Source organism: Hemitrygon akajei, chromosome 6, assembly GCF_048418815.1.
Source record: "Hemitrygon akajei chromosome 6, sHemAka1.3, whole genome shotgun sequence".
In the NCBI taxonomy this organism is placed as follows: Eukaryota; Metazoa; Chordata; class Chondrichthyes; order Myliobatiformes; family Dasyatidae; genus Hemitrygon; species Hemitrygon akajei.
The window spans coordinates 99,476,269-99,493,852 of record NC_133129.1 but is presented as its reverse complement, the minus strand read 5'-3'; the positions used below and the strand labels follow the sequence as shown (position 1 = coordinate 99,493,852).

Below are 17,584 nucleotides of genomic sequence, written 5' to 3'. Positions count from 1 at the left end.
ATCAGTACAACCAAGAAGATCAGCACAGAGATCAGTTCAGCAACTACAGTGTCCAGTTCAGGTAAGCTACCTTTTATGTTATTCCTTTCACCTGATAACTGAGGCCTGGCAGAGAGCTACTGCAGGCTGTTGCAATGATTTGGTACTAAGATGTAGAGATTCAATGTAGCCTTGATCAATGTGGCGTGAGTAGTTGAGGCTCAAGACTGGGACCAAAGGTTTGTCTGCAGAACATCATTTATGCTTGTAATAGAAAACCATTTATCATTGTAATACAATATCTTAGATGTGAATTCACTGCTCATTGAGATTTCCAGATAGATGTGGTCTTTGATCATTCCCTGACAATGGGGTCTTTGGTCTTGGCTTTTTCTCACCCTGAAATTCCTGACAGTGCAGCCAAGTGCCAGTTACATATTGACACCAACCAGTGGTGTGTTTTCCTCCTATGCCAATTGATTCCAAATTGCAGTAAGGATCCTTGATGCCAAGTTTGCTTAATTGATCCCTCAAACAGAAGGACAAATATGTGCACTTTGTAATTTAGCTCCACTTTCCAAATTATTGTTCAATTCTCATTTTTTTGGGTTGCGGGTGTCATTGGTGAGACCACCAGTCATTTCCTGTCTGCAGCTGTTCTTGGGGTGGTACCACTGGGCCGTTGTTTTCAATTTCTACAATCCATCTGTCGAAGCAACTCTCACATCATTGTTGAGTGGGGATTTCCAGGAGGTCGATACGACAATGGAGAAAGGCGTGCATTATACAGTAAATCTACAAGTAGTGATATTACTCCACACTTGCTGCATATGTCGCCATGGTTTAGACACCATGGTTTTGAGAAATGTTGTTGATTATGATCAGCAGGTATCTGCAATGCATTTTGCAACAGTGGGGATGGCCACAAATACTATGTGTGGTGAATGGGTTGCTGATGAAATGGCCTGTTTTATCCTGGATAATATCCAGCTTCTTCAGTATTATTGGACATGTATTCATCCAGACAAGTGGAAAATGCTCTATCACCATCCTGAATTGTGCCCTCAATCAGATGCTGACACATTTTGATGCTGTTTCTTTGACCTGATTAAATGATCTGTCACTTTGCTATCTCTGAGGGAGTTCGGTGAAGATTTGAGCAAAGTGTGCAGCCTGGAGATAAGGTGTGAACCCATGATGGATTCCATTTCTTGTTGATTAAAGTGACAGGCAAAACTGAAATTGATGAGGACGAGAACAGAAGGCGAGCGGGTGTTTAGCATCGCCTGTCTGCGTTTGACTGGTCTCTCTCTGCTGTCAGAGGAGGGTGTCTGCGTGTGACTGCTCTGTTTCTCTCACTCTTGCTTGTAGCTCACAGATCCCAGGGGAAGGTGACTGCAAATGGCAGTCTCTCTTTCTCTCTCTCTCTCTCTGTCTCTCTCTCTCTCTCTCTCTCTCTCTCTCTCTCTCTCTCTCTCTCTCTCTCTCTCTCTCTCTCTCTCCTCTCTCTCTCTCTCTCTCTCTCTCTCTCTCGCTCTCTCTCGCTCTCTTTCTCTCTCTGTCTCTCTCTGTCTCTCTCTCCCCCCCCCTTGCTCGATCTTGCTAGAATTTTGAATCTTGGGCAAAGTTTAATTGATGCAATTTGTGTATTGGACTCTGTCGTTTATGTTATGATGTGTTTCTGGGTTCTGGTTAATCCTTTTTTATTGCTATTTCAGTGTGAATTTGATCAGGGCAGACTGGCTCTGCGGCCTGCAGTCAACAAATGATACAGTGCTAAATTGAACTGAACTGAACTAAACTGAACATTGCTAGTCTGTTTTAATGACTCTGTGGTTTGACGTTTTACATTCTCTTCTTTTCGCTCAGTTTTTACTGTTTGTGTGACTTGTTCATTTTTTTTGGGCATTGGGTGTTTGATGTTTTCTTTGAACAGGTTCTATGGTGTTTCTTTGTTTGATGGCAGTCTGTGGGAAGGTGAATCTCAGGGTGTATACTGCAAATATGCTCTGATAATACATGTACTGTACTTTGAATCTTTGAACTTTGATATGCTAAATCTCCTGAGCTCATTCTCTGGTTGGTCTAGGAAAATGTCTTAAATGTACAATGAATTTGATCTGATAACAACCCATAAAAAATGATTAATCCAGTCTGCATGAAGATTAAAATTTCCCTTCATTACTGCATGCTCTTTCTGCAACCACCCCCACCCCGTTTATTTATTGATTTAAAACCTCCTCTGCTGTTAAGGTTAGTGAGTTGTGGGATAGGTAGGTAGGTTGCATCTGGAATTATTGCCAGGTAGTGGGCAATTTCCTCCCATGCCACTCTGACATATTGGAAAATCACATACTAGGCAAGTTACAGCAGTTGTTTGCAATTGCCTTCTGCTGGGTGAGTTTTTTTTTTAAGAGATCAGCTCTTAACGGGAGCCGGCTGGATTCGAACTCGGGACGTCTCACCCTGAAATCCAGCGCTGATGCCACTATGCCACCAGCCAGCGTTGTGGGCATACCATTGTCATAAGAATCTATATTTTTGTAATAATGATCAGAGAAAACAGAGAGAATCTGTATCTACTGATAAGTAAACCTTTATTGCCTCAACTAAAAAGCACGCCAGTTCACAAACTAATTATCTGTGTGCACACTCATTAGGATTCCCTGACCCTCCATGAGCAATCAATGAAGAGAAAATGTATTACTCGGGAAAGTAGTCTCCGCTGACCAGGCATTCCTCAGGGTCCTGATATCCACATGTCTGTGGGGTCCTCCTCATCCGTGTTGGTTGTTCTCTGTTTGCTGGAAAGTTATCGCTGCCTTGTATTTGAAGCCCCTGACTCTTCTGATGTTGCTTATCAGTTCAACTAATCTATCTCCCTCAAATTGACTAAAGGTCACCTGACACTACCTGGGCCACCTTCGTACTGGCTTTGGTCCAGGGCGACAACCAGCAATGTTCTATGGTCTCAGCTCCCCAGCATCGTGCCTTTGTTCCTTTCAACTCTAACTGGTTCAAACCAGGTACACTAGGTGACCCAGACGCTGAGTCCAACGAGATTACAGATTACTTCTCTGGCAAGCCTGACACTTTACATAATAAATAGCTACTCATCTGAGAATGGACTCAGGTTCAGCAGATCATCAGCTGAAAGTCCTTGTGTCCACAATCAATTGTTCTGAAGAAGATATTTTAGAGCCAAGAATTCGTTCAGAGTTCACAAAATCGCACAAATTGGCCATCTCCAACTCTTTCAAGCACATGGCAAGAGCAAAGAGAATTGGTGTGTCTATCCACTGCCCTTTATTTATTCAATTTCACTGATTTGCAGACTATAGTTCATTCGCCAACACAGATGCCTTGTGCAGGAAGGCACAGAGTCGACTGTACTTCCTTAGAAGGTTGGCGTCATTCAATGTCTGTAGTGAGATGTTGAAGATGTTCTATAGGTCAGTTGTGGAGAGCGCCCTCTTCTTTGTGGTGGCGTGTTGGGGAGGAAGCATTAAGAAGAGGGACGCCTCACGTCTTAATAATCTGGTAAGGAAGGCGGCGGGCTCTGTCGTGGACAAAGTACTGGAGAGTTTAACATCGGTAGCTGAGCGAAGGGCGCTGAGTAGGCTACGGTCAATTATGGAAAACTCTGAACATCCTCTACATAGCACTATCCAGAGACAGAGAAGCAGTTTCAGCGACAGGTTACTATCGATGCAATGCTCCTCAGACAGGATGAAGAGGTCAATACTCCCCAATGCCATTAGGCTTTATAATTCAACTGCCAGGACTTAAGAACTTTTTAAAAGCTATTATTAATGCTTTTTGAGATAGTGATTTAGATGCATATCATATTTTTTTTACTGAGTTAAGTATTGTATGTAATTAGTTTTGCTACAACAAGTGTATGGGACATTGGAAAAAAAGTTGAATTTCCCCATGGGGATGAATAAAGTATCTATCTATCTATCTATCTATCTATCTATCTGACCAACACTACGTTTGCAACAGAGCATGGCGACACTAGCAGGCTGCCCCCATTAACACTAACAACACATTTCACTTGTGTTTCAATGTACATTTGACAAATAAAGCTAATCTTTAAAATGTTTGTGTATTTATACAGAATACCCACCTCCATCCAATGGGCTCACTCTCCTCTTTTCGTAACTGCATCCTTTCACTGTTGATATTCTCAGACCCATAGACCCCAGTACTCTGCCTAATGAAGCCCACTGTCTCCCCATTAACCAACCCAGACTAATTCTGCCCATAACCAAGCTGAAGCTCTCTATTCAGAAGTGCCCTCACTTTGTTCCCCCTCTCCTCTTCACTGGTTTCATAGTGATGCATAATCCCAAATTACTAACCAGTACATTGACCCCAATGACCAGTACACTGACCAGCAGATTGACCACAGTGACCAGTACACAGACCTCACTGACCAGTACACCGATCAGCACATTGACCACAGTGACCAGTACACAGACCCCACAGAGACCAGTACACCGACCAGCACATTGACCACAGTGACCAGTACACAGACCCCACAGAGACCAGTACACTGACCAACACATCGACCACAGTGACCAGTACACAGACCCCACAGTGACCAGTACACCGACCAGCACATTGACCACAGTGACCAGTACACAGACTGCAGTAACCAGTACACCGACCAGCAGATTGACCACAGTGACCAGTACACAGACCTCACTGACCAGTACACCGACCAGCACATTGACCACTGTGACCAGTACACAGACCTCACTGACCAGTACACCGACCAGCACATTGACCACAGTGACCAGTACACAGACCCCACAGAGATTAGTACACCGACCAACACATCGACCACAGTGACCAATACACAGACCCCACAGTGACCAGTACACCGACCAGCACATTGACCACAGTGACCAGTATACAGACTGCAGTGACCAGTACACTGACCACAGTGACCAGTACATCGACCAGCACATTGACCACAGTGACCAGTACACCAACCAGTACACTAACCACATTGAACAGTACAACAACCACAACATCCACCATAATGACCAGTACACCGACAAGCATGCCAACCACTGTGACCAGTATACTCAACAGCACATCGACCACAGAGACCACCTTGTGCACATATCCTACCATACCACTTAGCACTGTAAACACAGTGTCAAGCACAGTGACCAGCATGAGTCCAGTGACCTGTACGATGATCTGTATTCCAATCACACAGTCCTCCACACCGGCCAGTGCACCCACCACATTCTTCAGCACATTGTGCACTACACTAGGCTCTGTGTCCAGTTCAGCTGCCAGTGTGTCTCCCACGGTGACCAACCCATCAACAATAATCAGTACACCAACCAAATTCATCTCCACTGGCACATCAACAACAGTGACAAGTACACAATCCTCAGAGACCAGTTCACTGACCAGCACACTGACCACAAGAGTCCAGCTCACCGACCACAGGGTCCATCCCATCAACCACATGGTCCAGCACATCAAACACAGGGTCCAGCACATCGACCACAGAGTCTAGCTCACCAACCACAGAGTTCAGCTCACCGACCACACGGTCCAGCGCACTGACCACAGAGTCCATCCCATCGAACACAGGGTCCAGCACATCGACCACAGAGTCTAGCTCACCAACCACAGAGTTCAGCTCACCGACCACAGGGTCCAGCACACTTAGCACAAGGACCAGTCTTATGAAAACTGGTTGAGTGAACTCGGCCTTTTCTCCTTGGAGTGATGGAGGATGAGAGGTGACCTGATAGAGGTGTACAAGATGATGAGAGGCATTGATTGTGTGGATAGTCAGAGGTCTTTTCCCAGGGTTGAAATGGTTGCCACAAGAGGACACAAGCTTAAGGTGCTGGGTAGTAGCTACAGAGGAGATGCCAGGGGCAAGTTTTTTTACTCAGAGAGTGGTGAGAGCGAGGAATGGGCTGCCGGCAACGATGGTGGAGGTGGATATGATAGGGTCTTTTAAGAGACTTTTGGATAGGTATATGGTGCAGAAAATTAGAGGGCTATGCGTAAGCCTAGTAATTTCTAAGGTAGGGACATGTTCGGCACAACTTTGTGGGCCGAAGGGTCTGTATTGTGCTGTAAGTTTTCTATGTTTCTATTGACCACAGGGCCCAGCACATCAACCACAGAGTCGAGCACTCCGACCACAGACTCCAGAACACAGACCAGAGAGACCAGCTCACTCACAACAGAGCGCGGCATGTCGACCACAGAGTCCAGCACAACGACCACAGAGACCAGCACATCAACTGCAGAGTCCAGCACACTGACCACAGAGACCAGCACACCAACTGCAGAGTTCAGCACGTTGACCTCAGAGTCCAGCACATTGACCAGCACACCAGCAACAGGGTCCAGCACACTAACCAGCACACCAACCACAGAGACCAGCACAACAACCCCAGAATCCAGCAGAACGACAACAGAGTCCAGCACAACGACCACTGAGTCCAGCACACCAACTGCAGAGTCCAGCACGTCGACTGCAGAGTCCAGCACACTGACCACAGAGACCAGCACACCGACCACAGAGTCCAGCACGACCACAGAGTCCAGCACAACGACCACAGAGTCCAGCACATCGACCCCAGAGTCCAGCACAATGACCACAGAGTCCAGCACACCGACCGCAGAGTCCAGCACATCGACCCCAGAGTCCAGCACAACGACCACAGAGTCCAGCACACCGACCACAGAGTCCAGCACAACGACCACAGAGTCCAGCACACCGACCACAGAGTCCAGCACACCAACTGCAGAGTCCAGCTCATCAACAAAAGGAACCAGCACGCTGACGAGCAAATCAACCACAGAGGAGTGTGTATGGGTCTGTGTGACAACCAGCAAAACCACCACAACAACAGACACCAGCACAGAAACCACAACGACTACAGGGACCATAACAACGAGCAGTACATCGACCACATTAACAAGTACACCAACCACAACATCGACCAGTACACTGACCAGCACACCGACCACAGTAACTAGTACACTGACCAGCACATTCACCACAGTAACCAGTATACTGAACAGTACATCGACCACAGAGACCAGCACATCGACCACAGAGACCAGTACACCAACCAGCACATCAACCACAGTGACCAGTACACCGACCAGCACAACGACCACAGAGACCAGCACACCGACCAGCACATCGACCACAGAGACCAGTACACCAACCAGTACATCGACCACAGTGACCAGTACACCGACCAGCACATCGACCACAGGGACCAGTACACTAACCAGCACATCGACCACAGAGACCAGTACACCAACCAGCACATCGACCACAGTGACCAGTACACCGACCAGCACATCGACCACAGAGAACAGTACACCGACCAGCACATCGACCACAGAGACCAGTACACCGACCAGCACATCGACCACAGAGACCAGTACACCAACCAGCACACCGACCACAGAGACCAGTACACCGACCAGCACATCGACCACAGAGACCAGTGCACCGACCAGCACATCGACCACAGAGACCAGTACACCAACCAGTACATCGACCACAGTAACCAGTACACCGACCAGCACATCGACCACAGGGACCAGTACACTAACCAGCACATCGCACACAGAGACCAGTACACCGACCAGCACATCGACCACAGAGACCAGTACACCGACCAGCACATCGACCACAGTGACCAGTACACCGACCAGCACACCAACCACAGAGACCAGTGCACCGACCAGCACGTCAACCACTGTGACCCCCATACCCAGCACATCATCCATTATATCAACCACATTGTGCACATATCCTACCATACCACTTAGCACAGTAACCACAGTGTCAAGCACAGTGACCAGCATGAGTCCAGTGACCTGTACGATGATCTGTATTCCAATCACACAGTCCTCCACACCGGCCAGTGCACCCACCACATTCTTCAGCACATTGTGCACTACACTAGGCTCTGTGTCCACTGCAGCTTCCAGTGTGTCTCCCACAGTGACCAACCCATCAACAAGGAGCAGTACAATCAAGGTTGCCACAGAGTCCAGTACTCAAACCACCACATCAACCAGACCATCAAGCAATCTGACTGCTACATCGACCAAACCCACACTGTCCAATGTGCCGACCAGCACATCAACTACAATGATCAGTACAACCAAGAAGATCACCACGGAGATCAGTTCAGCAACTGCAGTGTCCAGTTCAGGTAAACTACCTTTATCTTATTCCTTTCACCTGATAACTGAGGTCTGGCAGAGAGCTACTGCAGGCTGTTGAAATGATTTGGTACTAAGACGTAGAGATTCAATGTGGAGCGAGTAGTTGAGGCTCAAGACTGGGACCAAAGGTTTGCCTGCAGAACATCATTTATGTTTGTGATAGAAAACCATTTATCTTTGTAATACAAAATCTTATGATGTGAATTCACTGCTCATTGAGATTTCCAGATAGATGTGGTCTTTGATCATTCCCTGACAATGGGGTCTTTTGTCTTGGCTTTTTCTCACCCTGAAGTTCCTGACAGTGCAGCCAAGTGCCAGTTACATATTGACACCAACCAGTGGTGTGTTTTCATCCTATGCCAGTTGATTCCAAATTGCAGTAAGGATCCTTGATGCCAAGTTTGCTTAATTGATCCCTCAAACAGAAGGACAAATATGTGCACTTTGTAATTTAGCTCCACTTTCCAAATTATTGTTCAATTCTTATTTTTTTGGGTTGCGGGTGTCATTGGTGAGACCACCATTCATTTCCTGTCTGCAACTGTTCTTGGGGTGGTACCACTGGGCCGTTGTTTTCAATTTCTACAATCCATCCGTCGAAGCAACTCTCACATCAATGTTGAGTGGGGATTTCCAGGAGGTCAATACGACGATGGAGAAAAGCGTGCATTATACAGTAAATCTACAAGTAGTGATATTACTCCACACTTGCTGCATATGTCGCCATGGTTAGACACCATGGTTTTGAGAAATGTTGTTGATTATGATCAGCAGGTATCTGCAATGCATTTTGCAACAGTGGGGATGGCCACAAATACTATGTGTGGTGAATGGGTTGCTGATGAAATGGCCTGTTTTATCCTGGATAATATCCAGCTTCTTCAGTATTATTGGACATGTATTCATCCAGACAAGTGGAAAATGCTCTATCACCATCCTGAATTGTGCCCTCAATCAGATGCTGACACATTTTGATGCTGTTTCTTTGACCTGATTGAGTGATCTGTCACTTTGCTATCTCTGAGGGAGTTCGGTGAAGATTTGAGCAAAGTGTGCTGCCTGGAGGACAAGAAGCCTGGAGATAAGGTGTGAACCCATGATGGATTCCATTTCTTGTTGATTAAAGTGACAAGCAAAACTGAAATTGATGAGGACGAGAGCAGAAGGCGAGCGGGTGTTTAGCATCGCCTGTCTGCGTTTGACTGGTCTCGCATGCTGCTGTCAGAGGAGGGTGTCTGCGTGTGACTGCTCTGTTTCTCTCACTCTTGCTTGTAGCTCACAGATCCCAGGGGAAGGTGACGGCACATGGCAGTCTCTCTCTCTCTCTCTCTCTGTCTCTCTCTCTCCCCTCTTGCTCGATCTTGCTAGAATTTTGAATCTTGGGCAAAGTTTAATTGATGCAATTTGTGTATTGGACTCTGTCGTTTATGTTATGATGTGTTTCTGGGTTCTGGTTAATCCTTTTTTATTGCTATTTCAGTGCGAATTTGATCAGGGCAGACTGGCTCTGTGGCCTGCTGTCAACAAATGATACAGTGCTAAATTGAACTGAACTGAACTAAACTGAACATTGCTAGTCTGTTTCAATGACTCTGTGGTTTGACGTTTTACATTCTCTTCTTTTCGCTCAGTTTTTACTGTTTGCGTGACTTGTTCATTTTTTTTGGGCATTGGGTGTTTGATGTTTTCTTTGAACAGGTTCTATGGTGTTTCTTTGTTTGATGGCAGTCTGTGGGAAGGTGAATCTCAGGGTGTATACTGCAAATATGCTCTGATAATACATGTACTGTACTTTGAATCTTTGAACTTTGATATGCTAAATCTCCTGAGCTCATTCTCTGGTTGGTCTAGGAAAATGTCTTAAATGTACAATGAATTTGATCTGATAACAACCCATAAAAAATGATTAATCCAGTCTGCATGAAGATTAAAATTTCCCTTCATTACTGCATGCTCTTTCTGCAACCACCCCCACCCCGTTTATTTATTGATTTAAAACCTCCTCTGCTGTTAAGGTTAGTGAGTTGTGGGATAGGTAGGTAGGTTGCATCTGGAATTATTGCCAGGTAGTGGGCAATTTCCTCCCATGCCACTCTGACATATTGGAAAATCACATACTAGGCAAGTTACAGCAGTTGTTTGCCATTGCCTTCTGCTGGGTGAGTTTTTTTTTAAGAGATCAGCTCTTAACGGGATCCGGCTGGATTCGAACTCGGGACGTCTCACCCTGAAATCCAGCGCTGATGCCACTATGTCACCAGCCAGCGTTGTGGGCATGCCATTGTCATAAGAATCTATATTTTTGTAATAATGATCAGAGAAAACAGTGAGAATCTGTATCTACTGATAAGTAACCTTTATTGCCTCAACTAAAAAGCACGCCAGTTCACAAACTAATTATCTGTGTGCACACTCATTAGGATTCCCTGACCCTCCATGAGCAATCAATGAAGAGAAAATGTATTACTCGGGAAAGTAGTCTCCGCTGACCAGGCATTCCTCAGGGTCCCGATATCCACATGTCTGTGGGGTCCTCCTCATCCGTGTTGGTTGTTCTCTGTTTGCTGGAAAGTTATCGCTGCCTTGTATTTGAAGCCCCTGACTCTTCTGATGTTGCTTATCAGTTCAACTAATCTATCTCCCTCAAATTGACTAAAGGTCACCTGACACTACCTGGGCCACCTTCGTACTGGCTTTGGTCCAGGGCGACAACCAGCAATGTTCTATGGTCTCTGCTCCCCAGCATCATGCCTTTGTTCCTTTCAACTCTAACTGGTTCAAACCAGGTACACTAGGTGACCCAGACGCTGAGTCCAACGAGATTACAGATTACTTCTCTGGCAAGCCTGACACTTTACATAATAAATAGCTACTCATCTGAGAATGGACTCAGGTTCAGCAGATCATCAGCTGAAAGTCCTTGTGTCCACAATCAATTGTTCTGAAGAAGATATTTTAGAGCAAGAATTCGTTCAGAGTTCACAAAATCGCACAAATTGGCCATCTCCAACTCTTTCAAGCACATGGCAAGAGCAAAGAGAATTGGTGTGTCTATCCACTGCCCTTTATTTATTCAATTTCACTGATTTGCAGACTATAGTTCATTCGCCAACACAGATGCCTTGTGCAGGAAGGCACAGAGTCGACTGTACTTCCTTAGAAGGTTGGCGTCATTCAATGTCTGTAGTGAGATGTTGAAGATGTTCTATAGGTCAGTTGTGGAGAGCGCCCTCTTCTTTGTGGTGGCGTGTTGGGGAGGAAGCATTAAGAAGAGGGACGCCTCACGTCTTAATAATCTGGTAAGGAAGGCGGCGGGCTCTGTCGTGGACAAAGTACTGGAGAGTTTAACATCGGTAGCTGAGCGAAGGGCGCTGAGTAGGCTACGGTCAATTATGGAAAACTCTGAACATCCTCTACATAGCACTATCCAGAGACAGAGAAGCAGTTTCAGCGACAGGTTACTATCGATGCAATGCTCCTCAGACAGGATGAAGAGGTCAATACTCCCCAATGCCATTAGGCTTTACAATTCAACTGCCAGGACTTAAGAACTTTTTAAAAGCTATTATTAATGCTTTTTGAGATAGTGATTTAGATGCATATCATATTTTTTTTACTGAGTTAAGTATTGTATGTAATTAGTTTTGCTACAACAAGTGTATGGGACATTGGAAAAAAAGTTGAATTTCCCCATGGGGATGAATAAAGTATCTATCTATCTATCTATCTATCTATCTATCTGACCAACACTACGTTTGCAACAGAGCATGGCGACACTAGCAGGCTGCCCCCATTAACACTAACAACACATTTCACTTGTGTTTCAATGTACATTTGACAAATAAAGCTAATCTTTAAAATGTTTGTGTATTTATACAGAATACCCACCTCCATCCAATGGGCTCACTCTCCTCTTTTCGTAACTGCATCCTTTCACTGTTGATATTCTCAGACCCATAGACCCCAGTACTCTGCCTAATGAAGCCCACTGTCTCCCCATTAACCAACCCAGACTAATTCTGCCCATAACCAAGCTGAAGCTCTCTATTCAGAAGTGCCCTCACTTTGTTCCCCCTCTCCTCTTCACTGGTTTCATAGTGATGCATAATCCCAAATTACTAACCAGTACATTGACCCCAATGACTAGTACACTGACCAGCAGATTGACCACAGTGACCAGTACACCGACCAGCACATTGACCACAGTGACCAGTACACAGACCCCACAGAGACCAGTACACCGACCAACACATCGACCACAGTGACCAATACACAGACCCCACAGTGACCAGTACACCGACCTGCACATTGACCACAGTGACCAGTATACAGACTGCAGTGACCAGTACATCGACCAGCACATTGACCACAGCGACCAATACATCGACCAGCACATTGACCACAGTGACCAGTACACCAACCACATTGAACAGTACAACAACCACAACATCCACCATAATGACCAGTACAGTGAACAGCATGCCAACCACTGTGACCAGCAAACCCACCACAGCATCCATTATATCGACCACATTGTGCACATATCCTACCATACCACTTAGCACAGTAACCACAGTGTCAAGCACAGTGACCAGCATGAGTCCAGTGACCTGTACGATGACCTGTATTCCAATCACACAGTCCTCCACACCGGCCAGTGCACCCACCACATTCTTCAGCACATTGTGCACTACACTAGGCTCTGTGTCCACTGCAGCCGCCAGTGTGTCTCCCACAGTGACCAACCCATCAACAATAATCAGTACACCAACCAAATTCATCTCCACTGGCACATCAACAACAGTGACAAGTACACAATCCTCAGAGACCAGTTCACTGACCAGCACACTGACCACACGAGAGTCCAGCTCACCGACCACAGGGTCCATCCCATCAACCACATGGTCCAGCACATCAAACACAGGGTCCAGCACATCGACCACAGAGTCTAGCTCACCAACCACAGAGTTCAACTCACCGACCACAGGGTCCAGCGCACTGACCACAGAGTCCATCCCATCGAACACAGGGTCCAGCACATCGACCACAGAGTCTAGCTCACCAACCACAGAGTTCAGCTCACCGACCACAGGGTCCAGCACACTTAGCACAAGGACCAGTCTTATGAAAACTGGTTGAGTGAACTCGGCCTTTTCTCCTTGGAGTGATGGAGGATGAGAGGTGACCTGATAGAGGTGTACAAGATGATGAGAGGCATTGATTGTGTGGATAGTCAGAGGTCTTTTCCCAGGGTTGAAATGGTTGCCACAAGAGGACACAAGCTTAAGGTGCTGGGTAGTAGCTACAGAGGAGATGCCAGGGGCAAGTTTTTTTACTCAGAGAGTGGTGAGAGCGAGGAATGGGCTGCCGGCAACGATGGTGGAGGTGGATATGATAGGGTATTTTAAGAGACTTTTGGATAGGTACATGGTGCAGAAAATTAGAGGGCTATGCGTAAGCCTAGTAATTTCTAAGGTAGGGACATGTTCGGCGCAACTTTGTGGGCCGAAGGGTCTGTATTGTGCTGTAAGTTTTCTATGTTTCTATTGACCACAGGGCCCAGCACATCAACCACAGAGTCGAGCACTCCGACCACAGACTCCAGAACACAGACCAGAGAGACCAGCTCACTGACAACAGAGCGCGGCATGTCGACCACAGAGTCCAGCACACTGACCACAGAGACCAGCACATCAACTGCAGAGTTCAGCACGTTCACCTCAGAGTCCAGCACATTGACCAGCACACCAGCAACAGGGTCCAGCACACTAACCAGCACACCAACCACAGAGACCAGCACAACAACCCCAGAATCCAGCAGAACGACAACAGAGTCCAGCACAACGACCACAGAGTCCAGCACACCAACTGCAGAGTCCAGCACGTCGACTGCAGAGTCCAGCACACTGACCACAGAGACCAGCACACCGACCACAGAGTCCAGCACAACGACCACAGAGTCCAGCACAACGACCACAGAGTCCAGCACATCGACCCCAGAGTCCAGCACAATGACCACAGAGTCCAGCACACCGACCACAGAGTCCAGCACATCGACCCCAGAGTCCAGCACAACGACCACAGAGTCCAGCACACCAACTGCAGAGTCCAGCACACCGACCACAGAGTCCAGCACAACGACCACAGAGTCCAGCACACCGACCACAGAGTCCAGCACACCAACTGCAGAGTCCAGCTCATCAACAAAAGGAACCAGCACGCTGACGAGCAAATCAACCACAGAGGAGTGTGTATGGGTCTGTGTGACAACCAGCAAAACCACCACAACAACAGACACCAGCACAGAAACCACAACGACTACAGGGACCATAACAACGAGCAGTACATCGACCACATTAACAAGTACACCAACCACAACATCGACCAGTACACTGACCAGCACACCGACCACAGTAACTAGTACACTGACCAGCACATTCACCACAGTAACCAGTATACTGAACAGTACATCGACCACAGAGACCAGCACATCAACCACAGAGACCAGTACACCAACCAGCACATCAACCACAGTGACCAGTACACCGACCAGCACAACGACCACAGAGACCAGCACACCGACCAGCACATCGACCACAGAGACCAGTACACCAACCAGTACATCGACCACAGTGACCAGTACACCGACCAGCACATCGACCACAGGGACCAGTACACTAACCAGCACATCGACCACAGAGACCAGTACACCAACCAGCACATCGACCACAGTGACCAGTACACCGACCAGCACATCGACCACAGAGAACAGTACACCGACCAGCACATCGACCACAGAGACCAGTACACCGACCAGAACATCGACCACAGTGACCAGTACACCGACCAGCACACCAACCACAGAGACCAGTGCACCGACCAGCACATCGACCACAGAGACCAGTACACCAACCAGTACATCGACCACAGTGACCAGTACACCGACCAGCACATCGACCACAGGGACCAGTACACTAACCAGCACATCGCACACAGAGACCAGTACACCGACCAGCACATCGACCACAGAGACCAGTACACCGACCAGCACATCGACCACAGTGACCAGTACACCGACCAGCACACCAACCACAGAGACCAGTGCACCGACCAGCACGTCAACCACTGTGACACCCATACCCAGCACATCATCCATTATATCAACCACATTGTGCACATATCCTACCATACCACTTAGCACAGTAACCACAGTGTCAAGCACAGTGACCAGCATGAGTCCAGTGACCTGTACGATGATCTGTATTCCAATCACACAGTCCTCCACACCGGCCAGTTCACCCACCACATTCTTCAGCACATTGTGCACTACGCTAGGCTCTGTGTCCACTGCAGCTTCCAGTGTGTCTCCCACAGTGACCAACCCATCAACAAGGAGCAGTACAATCAAGGTTGCCACAGAGTCCAGTACTCATACCACCACATCAACCACACCATCAAGCAATCTGACTGCTACATCGACCAAACCCACACTGTCCAATGTGCCGACCAGCACATCAACTACAATGATCAGTACAACCAAGAAGATCACCACGGAGATCAGTTCAGCAACTGCAGTGTCCAGTTCAGGTAAACTACCTTTATCTTATTCCTTTCACCTGATAACTGAGGTCTGGCAGAGAGCTACTGCAGGCTGTTGAAATGATTTGGTACTAAGACGTAGAGATTCAATGTGGAGCGAGTAGTTGAGGCTCAAGACTGGGACCAAAGGTTTGCCTGCAGAACATCATTTATGTTTGTGATAGAAAACCATTTATCATTGTAATACAATATCTTAGATGTGAATTCACTGCTCATTGAGATTTCCAGATAGATGTGGTCTTTGATCATTCCCTGACAATGGGGTCTTTGGTCTTGGCTTTTTCTCACCCTGAAATTCCTGACAGTGCAGCCAAGTGCCAGTTACATATTGACACCAACCAGTGGTGTGTTTTCATCCTATGCCAGTTGATTCCAAATTGCAGTAAGGATCCTTGATGCCAAGTTTGCTTAATTGATCCCTCAAACAGAAGGACAAATATGTGCACTTTGTAATTTAGCTCCACTTTCCAAATTATTGTTCAATTCTTATTTTTTTGGGTTGCGGGTGTCATTGGTGAGACCACCATTCATTTCCTGTCTGCAACTGTTCTTGGGGTGGTACCACTGGGCCGTTGTTTTCAATTTCTACAATCCATCCGTCGAAGCAACTCTCACATCAATGTTGAGTGGGGATTTCCAGGAGGTCAATACGACGATGGAGAAAAGCGTGCATTATACAGTAAATCTACAAGTAGTGATATTACTCCACACTTGCTGCATATGTCGCCATGGTTAGACACCATGGTTTTGAGAAATGTTGTTGATTATGATCAGCAGGTATCTGCAATGCATTTTGCAACAGTGGGGATGGCCACAAATACTATGTGTGGTGAATGGGTTGCTGATGAAATGGCCTGTTTTATCCTGGATAATATCCAGCTTCTTCAGTATTATTGGATATGTATTCATCCAGACAAGTGGAAAATGCTCTATCACCATCCTGAATTGTGCCCTCAATCAGATGCTGACACATTTTGATGCTGTTTCTTTGACCTGATTGAGTGATCTGTCACTTTGCTATCTCTGAGGGAGTTCGGTGAAGATTTGAGCAAAGTGTGCTGCCTGGAGGACAAGAAGCCTGGAGATAAGGTGTGAACCCATGATGGATTCCAGTTCTTGTCGATTAAAGTGACAGGCAAAACTGAAATTGATGAGGACGAGAGCAGAAGGCGAGCGGGTGTTTAGCATCGCCTGTCTGCGTTTGACTGGTCTCGCATGCTGCTGTCAGAGGAGGGTGTCTGCGTGTGACTGCTCTGTTTCTCTCACTCTTGCTTGTAGCTCACAGATCCCAGGGGAAGGTGACGGCACATGGCAGTCTCTCTCTCTCTCTCTCTCTGTCTCTCTCTCTCCCCTCTTGCTCGATCTTGCTAGAATTTTGAATCTTGGGCAAAGTTTAATTGATGCAATTTGTGTATTGGACTCTGTCGTTTATGTTATGATGTGTTTCTGGGTACTGGTTAATCCTTTTTTATTGCTATTTCAGTGCGAATTTGATCAGGGCAGACTGGCTCTGTGGCCTGCTGTCAACAAATGATACAGTGCTAAATTGAACTGAACTGAACTAAACTGAACATTGCTAGTCTGTTTCAATGACTCTGTGGTTTGACGTTTTACATTCTCTTCTTTTCGCTCAGTTTTTACTGTTTGCGTGACTTGTTCATTTTTTTTGGGCATTGGGTGTTTGATGTTTTCTTTGAACAGGTTCTATGGTGTTTCTTTGTTTGATGGCAGTCTGTGGGAAGGTGAATCTCAGGGTGTATAC

General features: G+C 46.7%; 2 protein-coding genes across 2 annotated transcripts; both read left to right on the top strand.

The window, feature by feature from the left end:
- Nucleotides 1-6,840: 6,840 nt before the first annotated feature.
- LOC140729821 (uncharacterized) lies at nucleotides 6,841-9,770 on the top strand. The gene is made up of 4 exons (XM_073050032.1): nucleotides 6,841-7,000; nucleotides 7,068-7,791; nucleotides 7,974-8,207; nucleotides 9,704-9,770. Exons 1-4 carry the CDS (start codon nucleotides 6,841-6,843, stop codon nucleotides 9,768-9,770), a joined length of 1,185 nt encoding a protein of 394 aa, XP_072906133.1.
- Nucleotides 9,771-13,871: 4,101 nt separating this feature from the next.
- Nucleotides 13,872-17,372, top strand: LOC140729820 (uncharacterized). The gene is made up of 3 exons (XM_073050031.1): nucleotides 13,872-15,350; nucleotides 15,422-15,810; nucleotides 17,306-17,372. Exons 1-3 carry the CDS (start codon nucleotides 13,872-13,874, stop codon nucleotides 17,370-17,372), a joined length of 1,935 nt encoding a protein of 644 aa, XP_072906132.1.
- The last annotated feature ends 212 nt before the right edge of the window (nucleotides 17,373-17,584 follow it).